General features: G+C 39.0%; 3 protein-coding genes and 2 long non-coding RNA genes across 5 annotated transcripts; 2 read left to right on the forward strand and 3 right to left on the reverse strand.

Annotated features, from left to right (window-relative positions):
- Positions 1–1,293: 1,293 nt before the first annotated feature.
- On the reverse strand, positions 1,294–7,479 carry LOC146701473 (B-cell receptor CD22-like). The gene is made up of 7 exons (XM_085467801.1): positions 7,450–7,479; positions 5,419–5,461; positions 4,862–5,245; positions 3,049–3,354; positions 2,701–2,961; positions 2,408–2,489; positions 1,294–2,296 (listed from the first exon to the last, which is right to left on the reverse strand). Exons 1-7 carry the CDS (start codon positions 7,477–7,479, stop codon positions 2,215–2,217), a joined length of 1,188 nt encoding a protein of 395 aa, XP_085323927.1. The 3' UTR covers positions 1,294–2,214.
- Positions 7,480–12,171: 4,692 nt separating this feature from the next.
- Positions 12,172–13,000, reverse strand: LOC146701474 (uncharacterized). The gene is made up of 3 exons (XR_014922186.1): positions 12,687–13,000; positions 12,489–12,606; positions 12,172–12,357 (listed from the first exon to the last, which is right to left on the reverse strand). It is a non-coding gene; the product is annotated as an uncharacterized LOC146701474 (long non-coding RNA).
- Positions 13,001–14,865: 1,865 nt separating this feature from the next.
- LOC146701475 (B-cell receptor CD22-like) lies at positions 14,866–17,529 on the reverse strand. The gene is made up of 4 exons (XM_085468876.1): positions 17,511–17,529; positions 16,275–16,535; positions 15,980–16,061; positions 14,866–15,868 (listed from the first exon to the last, which is right to left on the reverse strand). The coding sequence occupies exons 1-4, from the start codon at positions 17,527–17,529 to the stop codon at positions 15,787–15,789; spliced, it is 444 nt and encodes a 147-aa protein (XP_085325002.1). The 3' UTR covers positions 14,866–15,786.
- Positions 17,530–20,158: 2,629 nt separating this feature from the next.
- LOC146701476 (myelin-associated glycoprotein-like) lies at positions 20,159–21,580 on the forward strand. Its single transcript, XM_085468877.1, has 4 exons — positions 20,159–20,552; positions 20,837–21,142; positions 21,214–21,474; positions 21,543–21,580. Exons 1-4 carry the CDS (start codon positions 20,159–20,161, stop codon positions 21,578–21,580), a joined length of 999 nt encoding a protein of 332 aa, XP_085325003.1.
- A 76-nt stretch (positions 21,581–21,656) lies between these two features.
- Positions 21,657–23,880, forward strand: LOC146701477 (uncharacterized). Its single transcript, XR_014922189.1, has 3 exons — positions 21,657–21,827; positions 22,747–22,786; positions 23,104–23,880. It is a non-coding gene; the product is annotated as an uncharacterized LOC146701477 (long non-coding RNA).
- Positions 23,881–25,827: the final 1,947 nt, after the last annotated feature.

Here is a 25,827-nt window from a genome sequence, read left to right on the forward strand (position 1 = left end):
AGAATGGAATACCAGAGATTTTGAACACGACCCCCTGAAGGCTAGAAGCTGGCGGGGATGAATTTGAAGGCTGAAGCTTGGATGGAGCTCTGAGGTGTCTGTGAAGTGGAGATGGGGAGGTGGTGTGTTGCACAAAGAGAGAATGACAGAGAGCACAAATGTAGAGCACACAAAGTGGTGGCTGATTGGCTCAAATAAGAATATGCTTGGACTAGAGTATAACTGTGTCAGTATAAGAAACAGGTAGTGATGTAAAGAGAAAAGCAGCCTAACACCCATGAAAGAGGGCAGATGAGTGATCACAGATCTTGTTGGACTTCTCTGCCCTCAGCTGTGGGCTTCTATTTATCCTATGCATCAAGCTAAACATTTATGGCTTCATTGAGCACTCAGGGAACTGTTGCATTCTTCAGAGCTTTTACTAATGTACCTTTTGTAGTACTTTCATTCTTGTGAAATGATTGCTTGGAGTAAAAGCTCCACTCCAGCCATTACATGGTTTTTCTGCTATTCCACTAGATGACGGGCCAGACCAGGAATACAAATATTTGTTGATACAAAGATTCAATTACTTAAAAGAAATGACTATGACTGGTGTTATAGCTACGTATGGCATTTGCAGGGAGTTTATAGATTAGCTGAACAGACCAAAGGGGGTGCTGCTGCCACTGTCACAAGTAATGGACTGGTTAGACTAAGAACGCAGACTCAGAGGATTAAGTTCAGTGTGTTTATTCACAGTGAAGCAACAACAGAATGTGACAACAGAAGGATTTCCAATTAATGATTCCAGGGCTCCAGTTCAGACAGGACCACAGAAAGTCTCTCTCTCAGTAACTCACTCTGAAGTGTTGACAGAAAAGTCCAGACAGGAGAGATAAAGAGAAAATGGTTAAGTCAGCATGGGACGACTGCAGGATCACAAGGAGACCATTCACATACAAGTGACTTTGCACTGTTAACAGATTCTGAGGTTGTAGAGCTAGATCATCAGTGTAATTAAAATCACCTACCAAAGGAATTTGGTTTAATTTTGCAACAATGTATTAAAACAGATCAAAGAATTCATTCAGAAAGTCATCACAGGTGGATAATACTACAGCAAACTGGACTTTCATGGTTAACTTTGAAGGAATGAAATGAGCTCAGAGTAAATGTATCATAACTGAAGTTGTACTTGTAAATCACTGCTATTCCCCCAATGCAGCCTGAACACTTCAGGGCATTACAAATGTTCTTTTGTGTAGTCCACAAAGGGGGCAGCAGAAGCTGTTATTCAATAGTTAAGTCAAGTCAAGTCAAGTCATCTTTATTTATATAGCACATTTAAAAGACATCAAGTGTCGGCCAAAGTGCTGAACAGAGGGATAATATAATAAAAGAATTGAAATAGAAAGAAAACATTTTAAAAAAGAATTGTAAGACATGTAAGAGTATATAGCATATAATGTACATGCAAATATGCACATACATATACAAAACTGTACACATTCACACACAAGCACACATATGTGAATATAACGTATATACACATACAACACCATCCATAATATAAGAGACCAAATAGACAGAATAAAAAAAGATATCAAAGAGATCTGAAAGCCTTGGAAAATAAGTAGGTCTTGAGAATCGATTTAAAGACTTCCAAGGATGAAGAGAATTTTATGAAGGGGGGAAGACTATTCCAGAGTCTCGGGGCGGCAATGGAGAAAGCCCTGTCCTCTCTAGATTTGAGCTGGGAGCGTGGAACTGATAAAACCATCTGACTGGAGGAGAGCAGAGATCGAGTGGGTAAGTGCAGGCTAAGAAGATCTGAAATGTAACCTGGAGCCAAACCATGGAGAGCTTTAAAAACAAATAGTAAAACCTTAAAATTGATTCTGTAGTAATAGCAAGAACACAGCTGTACCTGTAATAGAGTGTAAAATTGCGTGCATCTCCACACATTATGCTGGATCAGTCTTACAGAAGTGTGGTGTTAGATCAATATTCATGGATACACTATAAAAAAATAAGATGGTCAGGCCGAAGCAGCCCCTGTTTAACAGACTCAGGGCAGCGAAGGAATGATATGAAATTATCCACAAAGTAAATGTTTCGATTTCTGCAACAGCATCTCTACATTCAAAGTAAAATGGTCATGCACAACTGTTGAAAGTCACTGAATGGAATTAAGTGATAATTGAAGGTGGAGTTTTTCCTCCTGTGGAAACTTTAGTTGATGTGTTGTGATGTGACTCTGTTCATCTGACAGCTTTCAGTATCTGGTTTGTTGGAGCGTCTTGATCTGAACCAGCTGAAGGGAAAAAACAGAATCAAATCAAAGAAACCAGAAAGACTGAATTATGTTGTTTTACGATGAGTTAGTTGGTTTCAAATGCGTGTGTCACAGAAACATTTGTCTCACCACTCAAATACGATCAGTGTGCTCACGAGCATTATGATTCCCACAGTCTTCACTATAGTGTAGACACCAACCAGGTTTCCACCTGTAATGCAGAAAACAGTAAATAAGATTGTTTTAGGTGAAAAAATAGTTTTCAAGTCTAACACATGAACAACCACATGTTGCAGGATACATTACAAGATTTGAACTTCATGAAGCTAAATTTGCTTCCTTTTCAACTCACTTTTAAGAAATACCTCAAAAAATGATTAAAAAATAAATTAAAAAAACAGCTAAATGCTGAGTAACTTTACCTCCAACAGTCAAGTCAATCTCTGCTGATGTCTGATTACCCAGATCATTAGTGGCCACACAGTAATAAACTCCTCCATCTGTTACATTGAAGCTGTAAATCTCTCCTTCAGATACTTTCACAGCTCCATCTCTGCTCTTCTTGAACCAGGTGAAGTTGCTGACTGGAGGTTTGGCTCTGCTGGAGCAGGTCAGGTTCACCCAGCTGCCTGCTGACACCAAACCTGATGGACTGATGGATGCTGAGGTGTCTTTAGGAGCATCTGGACAAATAAAAGAGAGAAAGTGATATCCCATATACCATGGTGTCCTGAAGGATTCAGTTCAACAACAAACTCTGATTGTCTTACATGAAACATTGAGAGTCTCTTCTGTCTCTGCTGTCTTGGTGTCTTTTCCTTGGTTCACAGGATATCTGGCAGAGCAGCTGATCTTCTTTCCATCATGTGTGTCTGACAGAGTGATGTTCTGCTGGATTTTAGTTGTAAAGCTTCCATCTGTGTTTTGCTCCATTTTGTTGTGAGAGTCTTGTTGGAGATTCCAGGTGAGTTGAGGAGGGGAGTGTGGACAGGGAGTGAGAGCTGAGCAGGTTATAGTGACAGACTCCTTCTCCTTCAGATCACCTGGGATTGTAATATCGGGCCTCCAAGGAGAATCTGTGGTTTCACATCACAAACGTATTAACACTAAAGCATACATGCAGTTTGAACAACTATGGATTCTCAGTTTTGTCAATATAAACAACAACTGACAGTCAAATCGATTAAACCTGAAACATCACTGGTTAAAAGTGAGACATTTGATGTTTTTTGTTAATATCGACACATTTTGAAGACCATTTCTGCACCAAGAATTTCAAATTGTTCGTCTATAATGAAAAGAAAAAACATATCTACAAGAGGAACCACACACACAGCTGCTTTCTCTGGGCATGTTTGCAAAAAAATGAAATTTGGGTTGTTGTTACATTTACAAGAGTCTAAAGTGAAATTTGAACAAAATACTTTTATGTTTCCACGGTGAACTGAATTAAATCATCGACGATCTGCATGAAATTCGGCAACTTAAAACTAGTTAATTGTATTCTTGTTGAGATGACATGATACAATTGAGTAGGAGTGGTTAGTTGCCTGAACTTGTGATGTTACAAGATCACGTGAGATTTCCAACCACAGGAAAATCACTGGGGTTATGAGAGGCAGAAAAGCATACACACTCCACATGTCTGCTGTTGCTATTGGTAAATGGACTGATTCTTATGTAGCATTTTTCTACTCTCCCAGACCATAAAGCGCTTTATACAACATGCCACACAAGCACTTTCTCAATGCTTTTAAGTGCTTTCAAACTAACATTCACACCTATTCATACTATGATGGATGCATCGGACAGCAATTTAGTATTTTGCCCAAGGATTTTTGGCATGCAAACTGGTGGAGCCAAAGGTTAAACCAGCAACCTTCCAATCAGCAGACGACCTGCTCTACCTCCTGAACTACAGCCACCCATATTGTGGCTTAAAGCTCAATAACTGGCAGAGCAGCCAGTCTGAGCGGCCTGTCATAGACCTGTCGAGGACAAAGACGTAAAGAAAATTCTGTTTCAACCTTGTTGGCTTTAAGTAAATGATTCTAAATTTCCCATAGGTGTGAGTGTGAGTAGAAATGGTTATCTGTCTCCTTGCAACAGACTGGTGACCTGTGCAGGATGTGCTCCACCTCTCGCCCGATGACAGCTGAAATAAATCCCTGCCCCCTTGGATATCTGATGAGGAAAGGAGGAAAAGGACGGATGGAGTGACAGGTATGTTCTAAATCCATTAAATTGGAGGAAATCTGGGTATGTATTATTGGGCCTCCAAGAAGAATCTGTGGTTTCATATCACAAACATGTTAACACTAAAGAACAGTATATTACATACATGCAGTTTGAACTGCTGTGCATTCTCAGTTTGCTGAAGTAAACTAAAACTGACGTAGAAATGAATTAAATCTGAAAAAACATCTTCTTAAAAAAATTACAATAAATTTTCTCTTCTTTATCTCATATTATGTTCTTTTATAAATTATTTGTAAATGTCTGCATTCATTAAAGAGAGCGAGTATCAGAACAAAGGTTTGTATTATTTTTTGATATAAATGGATTAAAAACTTCAGTCTTTACCTGTGACTGTTATTTGAAGAGGATCATGATAAGCTGTTGCCTTGAATGGTTCACTCTCTACTCTGAAGAAGTATGTGTTTGTGTAGTTTGTGGTTAAATTAGAAAACAGAGTGGTGCAGTCTCTCTGACTCAGGTTCCCAGTAATACTCATTGGATAGATGCTAACTGCTCCACTACTGTTGAAGAGCACATTGTTTGGATTTTTGCCAAAGTCACCATTATTTTTAAACCACACTCCAAAGATTTCACTTTTGCTGTTAAATTTCTGTTCGTCTTTGGGTCTGAAGTTACATGGGATTTGCAAACAAGATCCACTCAGTGCTTCCATCTGCTTTGGGGCAGTCATGTAGAGTGCTATCCACTGAAGATAATCAGCCAAAGCACCTGTAAATACAGTTTCATTATTAACAAGCTGCTGTTCATTGTTTGTAAACTGTAAACATTTTCAATCACAACACAAAGCGCTGGCTCTGTCTTTCAGGTTGTTTTAAAATGGGTGAAAGTTAAATTACAAATGAATCCAATAATGTCTTTGAATAACAGAACAATCAGCTCACCTGAAACAAAGAGAACAGTCAGTAAAATGCTGACTGTCACCATCTTCATCTGGATTCACAAAATACAAACAAACAATAAAATCAACAAAAAAGTGAATGAGAATGATTTAGTTATTATTTATATCTGTGGTGCTGTGTGCTTTGAAAATAGCTGAAATATTAAAACAAGGTAAAATCACATGATGTGTCAGTCAGTTGACTGAAGGAAAAATAAGAAAAAGGTTAATTTATAAAGTTAATGAATACAATGAGTAAAATGTGTTTTACTGCAACATTAGGCAGTTTATAAGGAAGTTTATAAAGACGACATGCTCTTTAAGAAAGACAAGTTCAAAATAATAAATGTGTTTCAGTTTAGAAATTTAAGAAATAAAAGCAGTAAAATGTTTCTTTACCCCACATTACATCTGATGATTGTCTTATGAGTGAAACAAAGCAGCCTTCAGCAGAACTACTATAAACTGTAAAATACAAATGACCATCTGAGGAAGTACATGTAGAGACACCCACTGACTGTAGCGCTGCATAATGAAGTCTGTTTTGTGCCGCCTGCTTATTTCCTGTGAAAGAAGTCAGATGTTGCCCTTAAAGACATTTTTAACTTTTGGTCTGTCGAAGCCTCTGACCTTAACCTTACACAAGTGATTGAATCATTCTTAGTATGAATGTACAACCTGTGCTAACACAAATCATGATGATGGACTATGACAGACTGTATCTCTCTCGCTCTACACACACACGTTATCTGGACGTCCAGTATCAAGTGTTGCTTGCCTTTGACTGCTGGGCCCTGAGAGGCCATGCGTGTGCTGCTGGAGTGGTGATACTGGAAGATAGAAGTGGCAAAGCTGTGGGACCTGTTTATGTGATTCATTTATTAGTAGAAGCTTGGTAAAGGTTTTGAATTAAATTTTTGGTCTGTCGAAGCCTCTGACCTTAACCTTACACAAGTGATTGAATCATTCTTAGTATGATATATATGTACAACCTGTGCTAACACAAATCATGATGATGGACTATGACAGACTGTATCTCTCTCTTTTTTTTTTTTTTTTTTTTCTTTTTTTTTTTTTTGCGTGTCCCGTTTGGCTCTTTTGCCATCAGAATTGTTGTCTAAAGGCAAAGAAAGATGCCCAACGGATTTACTTTACCAAACTGACCATCCCAGCCTTGCCGTAATGGTCCATTTGATTCACCTTTTATTGTTTATTTTATTTTCACTTACTGAATACGGGACAGACTTGACTGGGGGAAAGAAGGGGAGAAAGAAAGAGGGAAAGAGAAACAGCTGAGAAGAGGGACGGGGGAGAAGGGCAAAAGACAAAAACCAACAGAACGGGCAGAGAAAAAAAATGCATATATCAATCACCTGGATCACCTGCTGAGAAAGAAAAAAGAAAGCAAGCAGAAGAGAACAAGAGTAATAGAATAAACAACATCACAATGATATATGGGAATATGACAGTAAATACTAAATGTTAAACATTATTGTGCAACACATAAGATCAACAGAACACAGTGTGCTTTGAGGTAGGAGCCAAAAAGGGTGTAGTTTGTGGGTGTGATCACCCGTGTGTACACCTGTGAGCATGGACGCGCTTGTTTTTTGTTTTTTAAAAGGTTCCTTCATGTAATAATCTGCTAGAGGGTGTGGGGGGGCCACAGCCCCGTCCTCCAGGGCGTGAAGCAGGTGTGGAGGAGATCAAAACTCCAGACATCCAGAGGCCCCCAGAACACAAGAGACCAAGGAAGACCAACAGAGGGGCAGCTGCGCCACTCATTTACTCTGCACTTCTCTTCTGCTCTCAGTCTTGCACACTTACTTGCACACTCAGTAGATACAATGAGAGTTCATACTCTCTGGGCCTTCACGTCTCGGCGTTACGCTGTTGCACACGTTGATCTGTGAATGCACTAAATCCTGCTTCTGTGTGCTGTCCTGCACTGAGACTAAAGAAGGTCTCTGCTTTGGTTTCATCATAATGAACATCTTCATTTTCTGCTGTTCTGACTGCTTCTTAAAAAAGACACACTCTGTGAAATCACACAGACCAAACACATCAAACAAGCCCTGTGCTGCAGCCAGAGATCAGGCTGACAGTGATTACCACAATAGACAATGAGGAGCTGGAGAAAAACTGTATTCCACCTTATTTTGTTTGTTTCTTCATCAGTTAATAATTATGCAACGAGTTGATACCATCTAAATAACCACTACAATGTGTGACAGTCGGCATATATCAGTAACGTGGTCAAACACAGAAACTAGCTCCGTGCGGTTGCAAACAAAAAAGGAAGTACAGACAGAGAACCCGCTACTTAAGAAGATGCAATCTTGCTTTAGTTGCAAAGCTGTTATAGGCCTGATGTGATGATACCAAATACAACACTGCAACAACAGTTTTGTCCTTTCTGCAAATATCCTGTAATAGACAACACTAGATAATTACTTATCACAGTCAAACAACCTTTTTACTAACTTAAGTTAATTCCAAACATGCATTGCAGCTTACAGAATACATATAACTCTCAGTATGAATGTCACATTATATCTGTAGACATCAAATATGCAGGTATTGTTAAGCTATGAGCAGTCACAGCACCACCACAGGAGCGATGCGGTAAATGGCCTGTATTTGTATAGCGCTTTTCTAGTCCCTAACCGGCAACCTTCCGATTACAAGGCGAACTCCCAACTCTTGAGCTGCACAGCCCAACACACAAAATTTGAGGTCAATAAATACAAAAAGGCATTTTATATTTTAGTTGCATGCCAAGAGCAGTAAATAAAAAAAATATCTGAAAAAATAATAAATGTGCTTCATCTTCATTCTAGGAGAGTTCAAGACATTTGTACAAAAAAATATGTTTCATCAGGGAAAGACATATTTCAGTGTAAATAAACTGCTTTTGTGACTTCAATTTAATGCCTCCTTTTTAAAAGAGTTTATTTTCAAGTTGTGTGGAAGCACTGCTGACACTAACTTGTATATACATCACACATGAACATGTCAGGGCTAACAGATGGATTCAAGTGCAGACTGCGTTGTGGTAAGCAAAAGGTTGACAATTTATTAACACAGAAGGGAAACCATAGTGATGTGTATATAGAGTGAATGGGGCAGGAAGGAATCCACACTTGCTCTCCACTCAATCCAAACTCCGCCACTCCTCTTCTCACGCACACTCGCCCACAGCCACTCTCGCTCCAAATTCCACTTGTGTCGACACACACAGGGATCAGGGTCCACCACCAGTTCCGGGGAGATCTAAACACAAAGAGTCCGATTAGATCAATACGCCACACAATACCGAGAGAGTTTCTTTGAGGAGAACTGAGAGCACGAACACGTGAGGTTCAACGTTCCAGTGCTGACTTAAATAGGCAAGGGAGACTCCGCCTGATCAGCAATAGGTGTAGTAATCACCGCAGGTGCGTGGGCCAAGGGTGAGAGCCCACAATGACCTCCACCCAGGGAAGCAGGAGAGAAAAGAAAACAATCCTGTGGCCAACATGAGTGAGCCGGAGAGGCACAGGGACCATGACAGAACAATCTGAACATGATGAAGAGAACATCCACACATTTCTTCTGCACCAGGAGGTGTTGTTTTAAGTCTGTCCAAAATAAGAACCATGTTGTTGATATTGTAACTAGGGCAGTTAACTTTATCTGGGCAAGAGTTCTGAGTAATAGAAGGCTTGGTTCACTTTTGATTCACTAAAGCGGAGCACTTCATGTTACTAACACTGCTGGGTTTTAATTCTTCTCTCAGAGAGGAGAGCTTCCCATACATAAGGAGACATACCCAGAAGATGTTGTTGCATCAGTTATGCTTAGACCAGAACAAGTGTGATAGCAAAGCATTCATTTCTAAATTCACCCCTGTACCACTGCTTCCTACAGTCACTATCTACTCCCATATTTGAGGTGCAGTGCAAAGAATCAGACCAAGTGTCCTGTGTTTATGTATCAGTGTTCTTCCTCAGTAGATGTAGATTTGACTCAATATATAAGATTCTTATATTTCCACACATGGCATCCTTTATCCATTTTCCTCTTTTTCTCTTCTTTAAAAAAGGTCATTATCTTCTCATTCACTGAGCGTACATAACATATTAGCTAAGAATTATTTTTAATGATAGGCAGCAAAAATATCCATTAAATTTTTATTTTTAGTCCACAACTAATTTGTTTGGACGTTCAGTCTTTAGTTTGCTCTGCTGACACTTTGTGTCCCAATACTAGTTGTAAAAGTCTTTAATGGATTACATTTTCTCCTTCAAGCAACGGAAACTCCAAATTGAATTCAATGTAATTGTTCTGTGAGGTATTTGGCTACAGAGGATCCTTGTGGTGAATCATCAATCGTGTAGCACAGAGGTTCCCTGATGTTCCAACTTCTGGCTCGCTGATGTCATAAAAATGTATGTTTTAGGTCATTTATATCAGGGAGGGTAAGAAATGTTGGTGAGATCAGTAACAGCATGCTGAGGCTGAACTCCTCCAACCTACGCGTGCCGCTGTGTCTCCAGCTCCTGGTTGAACCTTTCCAACGGACCTTTTAATTGGGACGTATTCAGAGGGAACATTTCTCTGTAACAACATTTGTTCAACTGCACACTCATTTACTCTGCACTTCTCTTCTGCTCTCAGTCTTGCACACTTACTTGCACACTCAGTAGATACAATGAGAGTTCATACTCTCTGGGCCTTCACGTCTCGGCGTTACGCTGTTGCACACGTTGATCTGTGAATGCACTAAATCCTGCTTCTGTGTGCTGTCCTGCACTGAGACTAAAGAAGGTCTCTGCTTTGGTTTCATCATAATGAACATCTTCATTTTCTGCTGTTCTGACTGCTTCTTAAAAAAGACACACTCTGTGAAATCACACAGACCAAACACATCAAACAAGCCCTGTGCTGCAGCCAGAGATCAGGCTGACAGTGATTACCACAATAGACAATGAGGAGCTGGAGAAAAACTGTATTCCACCTTATTTTGTTTGTTTCTTCATCAGTTAATAATTATGCAACGAGTTGATACCATCTAAATAACCACTACAATGTGTGACAGTCGGCATATATCAGTAACGTGGTCAAACACAGAAACTAGCTCCGTGCGGTTGCAAACAAAAAAGGAAGTACAGACAGAGAACCCGCTACTTAAGAAGATGCAATCTTGCTTTAGTTGCAAAGCTGTTATAGGCCTGATGTGATGATACCAAATACAACACTGCAACAACAGTTTTGTCCTTTCTGCAAATATCCTGTAATAGACAACACAGTCAAACAACATTTTTACTAAATTGACTTAATTCCAAACATGCATAACAGCTTACAGAATACATATATCTCTCAGTATGAATGTCACATTATATCTGTAGACATCAAATATGCAGGTATTGTTAAGCTATGAGCAGTCACAGCACCACCACAGGAGCGATGCGGTAAATGGCCTGTATTTGTATAGCGCTTTTCTAGTCCCTAAGGACCCCAAAGCGCTTTACACAACCAGTCATCCACACACTGGTGATGGTAAGCTACATTGTAGCCACAGCCACCTTGGGGCGGACTGACAGAGGCGAGGCTGCCGGAACCTGGCGCCAACGGGCCCTCTGACCACCACCAGTAGGCGCAATGGGTGAAGTGTCTTGCCCAAGGACACAACGACTGAGACTGTCAAGCCGGTGCTTGAACCGGCAACCTTCCGATTACAAGGCGAACTCCCAACTCTTGAGCCACGATCGCCTCGGTGACACTCAGAGATGTTACAAAGGAATCCAGTGTTACTGCACAGCCCAACACACAACATTTGAGGTCAATAAATACAAAAAGGCATTTTATATTTTAGTTGCATGTCAAGAGCAGTAAATAAATAAATATCTGAAAAAATAATAAATGTGCTTCATCTTCATTCTAGGAGAGTTTAAGACATTGTACGAAAAATATGTTTCGTTAGGGAAAGACATATTTCAGTCTATCATTTTTCAGGTGTTTTTATTTGTCATATTTAGTTTTTGACATTAAAGTTTCCAAAATATAACTTGAGTATTTCTTAGTTTTAAACTCGTCAGTTAGTCGACAAAGACATTAGTCGCCAGCAACATCCCTACAGAAAAACTAGTTAAAAGAATTGATAATGATTTATATAAAATGATTAATTTATTTGGGATTTAGACCCTTGTTACGCCCCCCCACCATGGCGGAGGCAAAGGTAGGAAGGAGACAGCAACACTGGACAACCACAATCAATGAAGGAGGAAGACCACAGAGCAGTTAGGTATCAGGCAGAATTTAATGGTTGGACAGTCAATCTTAACAACAGAGAAAAGGTGGGGGGGGAGCAGGACTGGGCGGTAGTGATGGGCAGATGAAGCCCCATGAAGCACTGAAGCTTTTCATCCAATTGGTTCACCCCAACGCGAAGCTTCATGAAGCTTCATTTGCTCTAGCAGGACACCTACTGGACGTAAAAATAATAGCTGGCATGAATTTGAAGAGTGTGGCATTTTGCACACAGCCTGTAAATGTCAACAACAAAAGGAGTGTGTAAAACATGTATATTGTAGTGATGGCAGTATACTGTGTATATTTATAGTGGCAGTATGGGAAATGATTATTTGGAAATGCTTGAAATGGAAATGATCATTTACTGTGAGGTGAGGTGTGGTTGGGGTGTGGACAGTGGTTGTGCTTTTGTAACGTTGAGGTATGGACAGCTACACACTGAGGCTTTGAGCCTCAGTCCTGCCTGTTCACATTTTATTCTGTAAAAACTAAATTTTCACTGCTTTTATGACCTTTTTAGTGGGGAGAACATAGCTAGGATTTAATGATTTAACAAATCTTTTGAATCCTTTGTCCTCCACAATGCTAAATGGCTGGGAGTCCTCAATCACCATGCTGACCAGGTCTTCATCTATTTGAGATTGTTCTCCTGAGGAAAGACAATAAAGATAAAGCACAAATATAAATATCACATACGTAACTTATAACAGTTGTATAATATTGTTATATCATTTAGTAACATTACTGCATGCTATATTATCATGGCATTTGATGGCTCACCTGGTCTTGCTCCACAATCGGTGTCCCCCTTATTCTCATGCAAAGCTCTGTAGTGCCTAAGCATGGATGAGGTGTTGTTGTTATATCCCAGCTCCCTGGCACATAGAAAACACTTCACCTTGTACAAAAGTCAAGACAGCTCAACATAAATTGTATTGCACCATCAGTATCATGAAAATACATCTTCTGTAGAAATACCTTGTTGGGAGGAATAAGATCAAAATGTTCCCACACAGGGGAGGACATCCTCCTCTTCTTAGCTGGCTCCATTCTCTCCTGACTTTCCTCACTCTCATAAACCTCCAAACGGTCTCCAAACTCTCACTAACCGCAACTCTCCATCAAACACCCACATTTTTGAATGAAGTCTGAGGGTTTATATCGCTGTCATATCTCGCGGCAAAGTTCGAACCACTTCATGAACCAGTCACGTGGTACAGCCGGGCAGCGAGGCTTCGGACGTCATCATTTTCAGCTCCTCCCATAAATGAAGCAAGCCTCGATACGCGCTTCGCGGAAATGCCCCCTCCATTACTCGACACACGCTCCGAAGCCTCGATACAGAACGTCCCATCACTACTGGGCGGTTGATCCAAATCAAAGAAAGTAATAAAACAAAAAGAGGTCGGTAGCTTCCAGGGCCTAGCCTAACTGAAAGAAAAATGCAAAACAAAAGGCCTACCTAGCTACTCGATAAAAGTCAGTGAAAACATACAAGGGTGGCATCAACCGCATAACCTAGTGTGTCTAACAGAGTAAAATCTACAACCAATGTATAGGGTACCCCGGCTTACCTGTCCAGCCTCCCACCACACACAACATACAGAAGCCTGTTCGCAAATGTTTGTCGAAGCAGAAGCCAGCAGCCCCCAGCTGGCCAGGGAGCGGCTCATTTGTAGTGTTCCTTGGAGTGTGATTGGCCAACTGAGCCCAGTCCAGCCAATAGACACCTGCCAATCAACTTCGAACTGGCCAATCAGAGGAGGCCTGACGCCTGAAAGATGAATAGAACACAAAACAGAGCACAAAAGCAAAGCCACACCCCTTGGCACGTAACACCCTGATGACCCATCATGTTAGAATGGAATACCAGAGATTTTGAACACGACCCACTGAAGGCTAGAAGCTGGCGGGGATGAATTTGAAGGCTGAAGCTTGGATGGAGCTCTGAGGTGTCTGTGAAGTGGAGATGGGGAGGTGGTGGGTTGCACAAAGAGAGAATGACAGAGAGCACAAATGTAGAGCACACAAAGTGGTGGCTGATTGGCTCAAATAAGAATATGCTTGGACTAGAGTATAACTGTGTCAGTATAAGAAACAGGTAGTGATGTAAAGAGAAAAGCAGCCTAACACCCATGAAAGAGGGCAGATGAGTGATCACAGATCTTGTTGGACTTCTCTGCCCTCAGCTGTGGGCTTCTATTTATCCTATGCATCAAGCTAAACATTTATGGCTTCATTGAGCACTCAGGGAACTGTTGCATTCTTCAGAGCTTTTACTAATGTACCTTTTGTAGTACTTTCATTCTTGTGAAATGATTGCTTGGAGTAAAAGCTCCACTCCAGCCATTACATGGTTTTTCTGCTATTCCATTAGATGACGGGCCTTGACATGACCAGACCAGGAATACAAATATTTGTTGATACAAAGATTCAATTACTTAAAAGAAATGACTATGACTGGTGTTATAGCTACGTATGGCATTTGCAGGGAGTTTATAGATTAGCTGAACAGACCAAAGGGGGTGCTGCTGCCACTGTCACAAGTAATGGACTGGTTAGACTAAGAACGCAGACTCAGAGGATTAAGTTCAGTGTGTTTATTCACAGTGAAGCAACAACAGAATGTGACAACAGAAGGATTTCCAATTAATGATTCCAGGGCTCCAGTTCAGACAGGACCACAGGAAGTCTCTCTCTCAGTAACTCACTCTGAAGTGTTGACAGAAAAGTCCAGACAGGAGAGATAAAGAGAAAATGGTTAAGTCAGCATGGGACGACTGCAGGATCACAAGGAGACCATTCACATACAAGTGACTTTGCACTGTTAACAGATTCTGAGGTTGTAGAGCTAGATCATCAGTGTAATTAAAATCACCTACCAAAGGGATTTGGTTTAATTTTGCAACAATGTATTAAAACAGATCAAAGAATTCATTCAGAAAGTCATCACAGGTGGATAATACTACAGCAAACTGGACTTTCATGGTTAACTTTGAAGGAATGAAATGAGCTCAGAGTAAATGTATCATAACTGAAGTTGTACTTGTAAATCACTGCTATTCCCCCAATGCAGCCTGAACACTTCAGGGCATTACAAATGTTCTTTTGTGTAGTCCACAAAGGGGGCAGCAGAAGCTGTTATTCAATAGTCAAGTCAAGTCAAGTCATCTTTATTTATATAGCACATTTAAAAGACATCAAGTGTCGGCCAAAGTGCTGAACAGAGGGATAATATAATAAAAGAATTGAAATAGAAAGAAAACATTTTAAAAAAGAATTGTAAGACATGTAAGAGTATATAGCATATAATGTACATGCAAATATGCACATACATATACAAAACTGTACACATTCACACACAAGCACACATATGTGAATATAACGTATATACACATACAACACCATCCATAATATAAGAGACCAAATAGACAGAATAAAAAAAGATATCAAAGAGATCTGAAAGCCTTGGAAAATAAGTAGGTCTTGAGAATCGATTTAAAGACTTCCAAGGATGAAGAGAATTTTATGAAGGGGGGAAGACTATTCCAGAGTCTCGGGGCGGCAATGGAGAAAGCCCTGTCCCCTCTAGATTTGAGCTGGGAGCGTGGAACTGATAAAACCATCTGACTGGAGGAGAGCAGAGATCGAGTGGGTAAGTGCAGGCTAAGAAGATCTGAAATGTAACCTGGAGCCAAACCATGGAGAGCTTTAAAAACAAATAGTAAAACCTTAAAATTGATTCTATAGTAATAGCAAGAACACAGCTGTACCTGTAATAGAGTGTAAAATTGCGTGCATCTCCACACATTATGCTGGATCAGTCTTACAGAAGTGTGGTGTTAGATCAATATTCATGGATACACTATAAAAAAATAAGATGGTCAGGCCGAAGCAGCCCCTGTTTAACAGACTCAGGGCAGCGAAGGAATGATATGAAATTATCCACAAAGTAAATGTTTCGATTTCTGCAACAGCATCTCTACATTCAAAGTAAAATGGTCATGTACAACTGTTGAAAGTCACTGAAGGGTTTTAAGTGATGATTGAAGGTGGAGTTTTTCCTCCTGTGGAAACTTTAGTTGATGTGTTGTGATGTGACTCTGTTCATCTGACAGCTTTCAGTATCTGGTTTGTTGGAGAATCTTGATCTGAACCAGCTGAAGGGAAAAAACAGAATCAAATCAAAGAAACCAGAAAGACTGAATTATGTTGTTTTACGACGAGTTAGTTGGTTTCAAATGCGTGTGTCACAGAAACATTTGTCTCACCACTCAAATACGATCAGTGTGCTCACTAGCATTATGATTCCCACAGTCTTCACTATAGTGTAGACACCAACCAGGTTTCCACCTGTAATGCAGAAAACAGTGAATAAGATTGTTTTAGGTGAAAAAATAGTTTTCAAGTCTAACACATGAACAACCACATGTTGCAGGATACATTACAAGATTTGAACTTCATGAAGCTAAATTTGCTTCCTTTTCAACTCACTTTTAAGAAATACCTCAAAAAATGATTAAAAAATAAATTAAAAAAAAACAGCTAAATGCTGAGTAACTTTACCTCCAACAGTCATGTTAATCTCTGCTGATGTCTGATTACCCAGATCATTAGTGGCCACACAGTAATAAACTCCTCCATCTGTTACACTGAAGCTGTAAATCTCTCCTTCAGATACTTTCACAGCTCCATCTCTGCTCTTCTTGAACCAGGTGAAGCTGCTGACTGGAGGTTTGGCTCTGCTGGAGCAGGTCAGGTTCACCCAGCTGCCTGCTGACACCAAACCTGATGGACTGATGGATGCTGAGGTGTCTTTAGGAGCATCTGGAGAAATAAAAGAGAGAAAGTGATATCCCATATACCATGGTGTCCTGAAGGATTCAGTTCAACAACAAACTCTGATTGTCTTACATGAAACACTGAGTCTCTTCTGTCTCTGCTGTCTTGGTGTCTTTTCCTTGGTTCACAGGATATCTGGCAGAGCAGCTGATCTTCTTTCCATCATGTGTGTCTGACAGAGTGATGTTCTGCTGGATTTTAGTTGTAAAGCTTCCATCTGTGTTTTGCTCCATTTTGTTGTGAGAGTCTTGTTGGAGATTCCAGGTGAGTTGAGGAGGGGAGTGTGGACAGGGAGTGAGAGCTGAGCAGGTTATAGTGACAGACTCCTTCTCCTTCAGATCACCTGGGATTGTAATATCGGGCCTCCAAGGAGAATCTGTGGTTTCACATCACAAACGTATTAACACTAAAGCATACATGCAGTTTGAACAACTATGGATTCTCAGTTTTGTCAATATAAACAACAACTGACAGTCAAATCGATTAAACCTGAAACATCACTGGTTAAAAGTGAGACATTTGATGTTTTTTGTTAATATGGACACATTTCTGCACCAAGAATTTCAAATTGTTCGTCTATAATGAAAAGAAAAAACATATCTACAAGAGGAACCACACACACAGCTGCTTTCTCTGGGCATGTTTGCAAAAAAATGAAATTTGGGTTGTTGTTACATTTACAAGAGTCTAAAGTGAAATTTGAACAAAATACTTTTATGTTTCCACGGTGAACTGAATTAAATCATCGACGATCTGCATGAAATTCGGCAACTTAAAACTAGTTAATTGTATTCTTGTTGAGATGACATGATACAAATGAGTAGGAGTGGTTAGTTGCCTGAACTTGTGATGTTACAAGATCACGTGAGATTTCCAACCACAGGAAAATCACTGGGGTTATGAGAGGCAGAAAAGCTAGGTAATCACCGTCACAGCCAAGCCACTTGGATTTCCATTCACCTGCCTGACTCCTTGCCATTGCTCAACGGATTCACAGAACTCCCTCCCTCTGGACCCTTGGTTTCTGGACACTCACCCAGACCAGTTTAGCTTATGCATCCACTTCCTAGCTCATGTTTCATTGTCTACAGTTCATATTTCTCGTTCATAGGTTATGTTTCTATTTCCTAGCGTTTTGTTTCGTTTCATAGTTCAGACATAGTACTCAGGTTTGAGATAATTTAGTTCACAGCCATCTCCTGACTGTCATGGTTGTTTGAAAATAAAATCTTATTATAATGTTTGAACCTTTGACTCCAAGCTGTGTTTGCATTTGAATCCATTCTCTTGGGTTTTGGCCACCTGGCCCTAGTAAACATATTGTTTTAGCAGGCAAGTTTCAGCTGAAGTGAAGTTTGAAGCTTAAGTTTAAGAACTTAGTTTATGACATTTTATTCACTTTGTTCAAATCTGAAACTATAAGTTTAGCTACATTTAGTTCATCTCTCCCCAACAGAGTGCCTGTTCTCTTTTTCTATCAGTATATCAAAGATGAGTGGACCGTGTAATTTCCATTACTTCACTGGTTTGTTTAACAGACAAATTATTTTTATTTAATGACATTTCAATGTATTTTCAATAAAATTGTTCAGATGATGATTTTTAGTAGAAAACTCATTTGTATCACTTATTCTCTCAGCATCATGTGTTATTATACCTTGTAAATGATAAACTTAATCATTGTAAATTTGCAGGCTTTGAATTAGTAACAGAAAAATGATTAATGTTGAGCATGTCACTTTAGATGTTCACAATACAGTAACATCTGACTTCCTCTTTTGCACGATATAAGCAGGAAAGAGAAAACTGACTTCATTATGCAGTGTGATAGTCAGTTGATGCATGTGACACTCTTTCTATCATGAAACTTGTTAGTATGGTTTATTGTAACTGTGTTAAAGAAATTAATTTTGCTCTGAAATCATAGAACTTAATGTTCAGTTTCTTTGGTACTGAAATGTTTTGATTTCTCAGCTGTATTTTGTCATTTCTCTCATATTCCACTGACAGATATGTTCAGGAATTTCATTGACTGGTGTTTGAATTTTACTCTCAAAAACTGGAACACTGTGTTATTATAGTTTTTATTTTTCAGCCACCTTGTTCTCACAGAAGTGAATAATCATCTTTATTAGACATGATTCAACTCTGGTTGCAGAGGGGAAGTTTTTTATTGTGAATTAAAGACAATCAAAACTCTGTAGTAATCAACAAACAATGAAGTAGCTAGTATTTTGTATATTTGCCAATCCAGGGAGTCAGTTTCTGTCTGACAGTACGCACATTACTGATCGTTCTCTTTGTTTGAGGTGAGCTGACCTGCTCCAGAGTTTTTAAATATACAGACTATTTTAACTATTTAAATTTCTTTTAGAAGCAAAGCTAATAAACCAGCGTGTCTGTGAAGGTTCTCAGTCATCCAAACCTGAAGACAGAGCCAACTCTTCATGTGCTGGTTGAAAATCAGCAGAAAATGAAGACGTCCATTACAGAGAGACTGGCTTCTTCAAGCAGAGACCTTCTTTAGACTCAGTGCAGGACAGCACACAGCAGGATTTATTCACAGTTCAAAGACTGAAAATAGCTTAACACAGACAGGTGGTGGCACAGAGTGTATCTACTCTCAGCTTATACATTCTTGGAATAACTCATGGTAGTAAAAAGTATTTGAGGGTGAGGAAGTAATTTCAGACTTAAGCTGCTGTCATGTCTGACTTCCTCTTTCACAGGATTTTTGCAGGAAGCTAAAAACTGACGATTTTTTCACTGCTGTATTTCAGGGGCATCGTGTCACACCTCTAGCAGTTTTGCAACCAGACAAAACAGACTTGTTGAACTTTCTTGAACTGCATGTTTTTTTTGTACCTCCTTTTTAATCTAGTGACTTATATGTTAAGTTGACTAAATGTTTCACTAAAAACATTTTCATCTCACTGTGAGATCTTCACTTGGGTGTATTTGGTAAGGAAACATTTTACTGCTTCTTGTCACAAAAACTTTTGTTTATTCGTCTTTTGCTAAGAGAAGCATACATATTTTATTTATTGATGCTTCAGTTTTCCAGGAACTCTTATGTTATTGTTTTCTTATTTCAAGTGGTTTCAAATCACACAGCTCTTTAGATTTTCTTCATCTTTGGTAATAAAAATGGAAAATCTGCTGATAAAAGTTTTGATTGTTAACTTGTTTTGAAACACACCAGTAGAGTATAAAAGCTCCATGTGTGAAATCATTTAAATAAAAAATCATTTTTGTTCACAAATGCAGGGAATGAGTTTCTGAACATGGTGACAGTCGGGATGTTACTGATGGTCGTCTTTTTTTCAGGTGAGCTGTTTATTTAGTCAATCTAAGACATTTTTGAATCATTTATAATATTATTTGTTTCTTCAAGCAAAGTGAAAACAGAGACTTTTTCTCTTTATGTCTTGAAAAGCTTTATGTAGAAACGAGAGGGAAAATGTCAGTTTGTTTCTACATAAAACATACACACACAGAAACATAATGATACTAATAATTTGATCAAAGTTTGTTTAAAGTTTTGTTGGGAGCAAAATTCTTTTTATTATTATTTTTTTAACAATATTTAATGTGTGAATGGGTTAACCATGAAACTATCCTTACAGGTGCTTCGGCTCACTGCCATGATGACTTTTGTAACTGCACCAAAGAAGCTGGAAGCACTGAGTGGAACTTGTTTGCAAATCCCATGTAGCTTCAGCCACAAAGCAGAACAGACATTTATCAGCACAAGAAAAACCTTTGGAGTGTGGATTAAAAACAATTCTGATATTACCAAAATCAAAAACAATGTGATCTTCAAAAGTAGTGGAGCAGTTAGCATCTATCCAATAAGTATTACCGGGAACCTGAGTCAGAGAGACTGCACCACTCTGTTTTCTAATTTAACCACCACATACACAGACACATACTTCTTCAGAGTAGAGAGTGAAACCTTCAAGGCGACAGCTTCTTGTGATCCTCTTCAAATAACAGTCAGAGGTAAAGAAATGTGAGTTTATACTTTGTAACATGTTATTTTTAATTAATTTTAATTAAATTAACTGCTGAGGAAATGTTAGATGAAAGACATAATGATCATCATAACTAACATCCTGACACTAAAAGGATGTATGTATTTCTTTCTTTTAATTTCTGTGCTGCTTTGTTCAGGACTTGATTACATTTCTGAACTTCTATGTGAATTCAGGAAGATAGCATCACATGATTAGTTTGAAAGATTTTGTCCTCTTCATTTTTAATATGTGTTTGATGTGAAACCACAGATTCTCCTTGGAGGCCCAATATTACAATCTCAGGTGATCTGAAGGAGAAGGAGTCTGTCACTATAACCTGCTCAGCTCTCACTCCCTGTCCACACTCCCCTCCTCAACTCACCTGGAATCTCCAACAAGACTCTCACAACAAAATAGAGGAAAACACAGATGGAAGCTTTACAACTAAAATCCAGCAGAACATCACTCTGTCAGACACACATGATGGAAAGAAGATCAGCTGCTCTGCCAGATATCCTGTGAACCAAGGAAAAGACACCAAGACAGCAGAGACAGATGAGACTCTCAGTGTTTCATGTAAGACGATCAGTTTGTTTTTTCATCCTGCAAACATATCATGATTTATAGGATATAATTTATTTGTCCAGATGCTCCTAAAGACACCTCAGCATCCATCAGTCCATCAGGTTTGGTGTCAGCAGGCAGCTGGGTGAACCTGACCTGCTCCAGCAGAGCCAAACCTCCAGTCAGCAGCTTCACCTGGTTCAAGAAGAGCAGAGATGGAGCTGTGAAAGTATCTGAAGGAGAGATTTACAGCTTCAATGTAACAGATGGAGGAGTTTATTACTGTGTGGCCACTAATGATCTGGGTAATCAGACATCAGCAGAGATTCATGTGACTGTTGGAGGTAAAGTAAAGACAAATATAAAACTTAGTCATCAGGACTTTATTAAAGTCTTTGGAATCTGCATAAAGGACAAGTCCAGAAATTTAAGAAAGAGTCATGTGTGTAAATATCTGCTTTTACTTTTATTTTTAAGTGTATCTTATTTTGCTGTTTGTTTTTATACCTGTACATGTAAGTACATATCCAACTTAGACCCATCTCACACAAATGAAAGGTTCAGTCACTTATATGGTTTGGATTTGGTTCTTTCTTTTGTTTCTCTCTACAGGAATGATCAAGCCTGTATTATGGGGGGCTGCTGTTGGAGCGATCATTGGGATCATCATTCTCATCTGTATGGTTTTCATCCTTTGGTAAGACTCCCAGATACATGTTTTGCTTTTTTAAATCCATAGTAGCTTTTATGTAACTGGAAAATAAAACCAAAAGTTGCAAGATACCGGTGTGTATGCCCCACAGGGTTGATGTCAGGAATTCTGGAGTAAGTTAGATGAAGTGTCTCCAGGGTGGTGGTTGTAGAAGACTTCAGTGTAGGTGATGGAAACAAAGGTGATCGGTAGGTTCTGGATAGGTGTGTGTTAAGAGATGCAGAAGGATAGATGGTAATGGATTTTTTGAGAGAATGTAAATGACTGTGTAAATGACATTGTACTTTAAGGAGAGAGGGACATAGGGTGACGTATAAGAGTTTAATACATCTTGTGGCAAAAGTGCACTCTGAAAGCGACAGGAGACTCTCCAGGTCCACTTTGAAAAGTGAAGTGAATAAAGGCAGATTAAATGTTGGTGGATGTTGAAGATGAAACAATGTTGCACAGATTTCATGGAGGAGTTGAGTCTCCAGGTGGTAGACAGGAGTAACCAGATGGCTGGGAAAGTACAGCCGAAGTAGTGAGGTAATCTGCCAAGGAAGTGTATCCTCTGGACAGAAGAAAGAAGGGAATGAAACTCGGTGTGGAATGAGGACGTACAGGAAAGTATTCAAAGGAAGAGGTTAGTAATGAAAAGGTTGGATCAGGGATATTGAGAAAGTGCGTGGGACTTGTCTACATCTAACATTAATATGTAATTATTATTCAACAACTTTCAGACATTTTTGAAGACATTTATTCAAAACTGTATTGCAATATATAATAATACTAATATTACTTTTTCACATACTACTGATGCTACCGATGCTAATAATACTATTAATAATGATTTAATAATTGTTATTAATAATATTATTATAATTGAAAATTTCAATTTAAAGAGCTCCGCTGTTTTTTGTAGGTATCTGCAGTCAACACATGTAGCTTCACATCCGACACAGGTGGGTAACTGAATTTCATTGTGTAATATTTTCTGTGTTTATGATTCTAGGACATAGATTTAACTGAGGTGATTCATAGTAAGTGAGGTAGAAATGTGAAAAGTGACCCTTTGTTGTGTCTTTTATTTCTCTTTTTACTGTTTGATGTGAGACACACCTGATGTTTTGACGCACAGGACTATATATTTAATATTAAATTTGGGTCTGATCTCTGGCTACAACATTGGACTTCATAGCAGTTCTACGTTTACTGTGTTCAGTAAAAGATGGTTATTTTAATGGTACCAGAATTAACTTTGGTCTGTTTGTTTTCGCAGAGTGTGTCTCTTGAAGAAGCAGCCAGAACAGCAGAAAATGAAGACGTCCATTACAATGAGATCGAGTTCTCGAAGCAGAGGCCTTCTTTAGACTCAGCGCAGGACAGCACACAGCAGCAGGATGTGGTGTATTCACAGGTCAAAGAGTGCAAGACTGAACAAAGATTAACACAGACAAGTAATCGAGAGTGCGTCTACTCTCAAGTACAGAAAAAGTGAGAGTGCGGATGTGTCTTTGGTTAAACAAACGTTAATACAGAGAAATGTTCTCTTGTAGTAAAATACAGGGAACGGGATCAATATGCTTAAGCTGGTAATGTCTGATGGTTGTTAACAGCAGTGAGTAGTGCTCCCACAGGAGACTAAAGTAAACAAAGGAGATATCAAAGTGACTCACATTAGCAGTTTATTTCCAGTAAAATATGTTTGTTCTGTGGAACCCATTTATCATACATACTACATTTTCAGTGCTTCTAAAATGAAGAATTTTAAAAATAATAAGCTCAGCATGCAACTAAAAAATAAGCTCCACCTTCTGTATGTATGACCCAAAATGTTGTGTGTTGGGTGGGGAAGTAATATTGGGTTCCTTTGTGGTCACTTAGTTTCTTACATGCGGCACTCTTGTAGTGATCTGTTTCTGTCCACCACTAACTAGTAGAGAAACTACAGTCCTAAACCCTCATTTTTTTGCATTTTTCTATGGTTGACATGAATAATTATTTAGAGATTGTAACATTTTACAATCTAATAAAAAACAACAACTTGTTTTCTGAAGACTTCTGAAATATTTTTTGTGCCATGATTTACACCTGAGTTACATGTTATACAATCAAGCTTTCATAAACTCAGCTCTTAAGTAAATGCATGACTGAAAGAATGAAGATATAAATGCATCGATCTATAAATGAATTTATAAAGTTTACTAAGTCTAAACTGGGTGAAAAACTGAATGCCAGCTCTTCCTCTACAGTGGGTCTCCAATTAGAGAGACGGACACAAAATAAGAGCTCTTTATTCAACTAAAACTTTAGTAAGTAGTTATAGTTCCAAATAAAGTCAAAGGAGTCTATCTTCTTTTGTTTTAAAAAGTGTATTTTTTTTCATGAAGCTTCTTGCTAGTTTGCATACATCCTTTACTGCCACCTTGTGACAGCAGTTTTCTATTGTCTCTGAACGTAGGCTTAACTGTACTTGACTGCAGGCCATGAATCCTTGTACTGTGGTAGTGTGGTTGAGTCCATCTGAGTAAGTATTTGCCTACAGAGAAGGATTTTCAGTCTGCACGAACGTGCTCCTGTGCTGTCCTCCAAAAACCAAACAGCATGTAGCTTTTTAGCATTCATAGGTTGAATGGAGGTTTCTTGACACAAGGGCCAGAACAGACCCATCTGCCTTGTTCTGGAGTTTATCAGGAACAGGAGAAGCATTAAAAAACATCAAATAGCTGGCTGAAGGACCAACAACACACTGTGAATAATAAAAAAAAAAGAATGCTTGGACATTGCTAGCATAACGGACAGGTTTTTTGATGGGGCTCCCACATTAACGCAAAGCAGAAGACGAAGCAAGAAAATATAATCAAGTATATCTTGTCTTTGACTTCACCTGCACAATGGCGGTGCCAAGTTAGATATCCCCGGCAGAATTTGTTTCCCGTTGTTAAGGTTCAAAATATTGGGGATGGACACCAGAGGAAAAACCCACAATAACAACACTGGTCCGGTCGGGTTGAGTCAAACGATGATTTAATGATCACACACGTGGGAGATGGACACTGTATGCAGACAGCCTCAGATCTCGTCTCAAAAAACACATCACCATAGTTTTATGAAATCAGGGTATTAGAACGCCCCCTCATGCGTAGTGACAGGTGTAATACAATCAATGTTGACAATTTTATTTAACACAAAGAATAACATTGTCTCCTTCGCGAGGGCAGACGCTGACTGCCCCCGTCTCCTGGACCCGTCTGTACCCTGCTAAGACACAACATGGCAGCTACAAGGACTCTTTCATTTGTTAAGACCATCAGTGTGTATTGCTCTAAATCAAGTATATAATATTAAATGAATATTGCTGGATCAGCTACTTCTACTTAAAACATATTAAAACATGACTAAGCACAAAATCACCAAGAATAACATCTTATAAGTGCTGTGTAAGCGCGTGCGGCCTTCCAAGCTCAAAGCCTTTGCCCTCCATAGATCAGCCAGACTCGCGCTGGCTGTAGCTTTTAACCTTTAATTACCTTGAGCACAACTCTAGAATAAGCAACGAACTGCAATATGTATGGAATGATCATGGTTACATCTGCAATGGAAAATCATGTTATTATTCTGGTACCTGTAAGAAAAGATCAAACTAAAGTTATAACAATCACTGTAATGCAAAGGATAATGTAAGGTCAAAGACTTCAATTTATGTTTAATGCAAAGCTGGTTATATACTTCTGATGAACTAATAATGCCATATTAAAATATTAAATGATAATGAGAAAAACATCCCCTCCTTATTCTACACCGTGCATCGAGAGCACGCGCAGGGCTGTCCAAATCACGGACAAACAGCATCCCACAGCTGTTTGTGTTTTTAAACCCATTTTGCACAGAGAGGCATTTTTTGAAAAATGTACTGATAGCAATGTTGAATATTATTACACAGTTAAAAAACAAAAATAACAACTACGTGTAAAATAATTACACCATAAAGATGTTTTGTTAT

Source organism: Copadichromis virginalis, linkage group LG9 (assembly GCF_057382275.1).
Source record: "Copadichromis virginalis isolate Kocher_CV1m ecotype Utaka linkage group LG9, C_Virginalis_male_GT1.1, whole genome shotgun sequence".
Lineage (NCBI taxonomy): Eukaryota > Metazoa > Chordata > Actinopteri > Cichliformes > Cichlidae > Copadichromis > Copadichromis virginalis.

What these genes read in the sequence shown, in the direction of transcription:
- LOC146701473 (XM_085467801.1), bottom strand. Translation starts at nt 7,479, where the DNA reads ATGTGTTTGGTCTGTGTGATTTCACAGAGT. An exon ending in TCTTCAAATAACAGTCACAG is followed by an intron (nt 3,355 to 4,861) that starts GTAAAGACTGAA and finishes GTGAAACCACAG; the next exon opens with ATTCTCCTTGGAGGCCCGAT. An exon ending in ACACTGATCGTATTTGAGTG is followed by an intron (nt 2,297 to 2,407) that starts GTGAGACAAATG and finishes TTTTCCCTTCAG; the next exon opens with CTGGTTCAGATCAAGACGCT.
- LOC146701476 (XM_085468877.1), top strand. Translation starts at nt 20,159, where the DNA reads ATGAAACTATCCTTACAGGTGCTTCGGCTCACTGCCATGATGACTTTT. An exon ending in TCTTCAAATAACAGTCAGAG is followed by an intron (nt 20,553 to 20,836) that starts GTAAAGAAATGT and finishes GTGAAACCACAG; the next exon opens with ATTCTCCTTGGAGGCCCAAT. An exon ending in GATTCATGTGACTGTTGGAG is followed by an intron (nt 21,475 to 21,542) that starts GTAAAGTAAAGA and finishes ATCTGCATAAAG; the next exon opens with GACAAGTCCAGAAATTTAAG.
- LOC146701475 (XM_085468876.1), bottom strand. An exon ending in GATTAACATGACTGTTGGAG is followed by an intron (nt 16,062 to 16,274) that starts GTAAAGTTACTC and finishes TCTGCATTACAG; the next exon opens with GTGGAAACCTGGTTGGTGTC. An exon ending in ACACTGATCGTATTTGAGTG is followed by an intron (nt 15,869 to 15,979) that starts GTGAGACAAATG and finishes TTTTCCCTTCAG; the next exon opens with CTGGTTCAGATCAAGATTCT.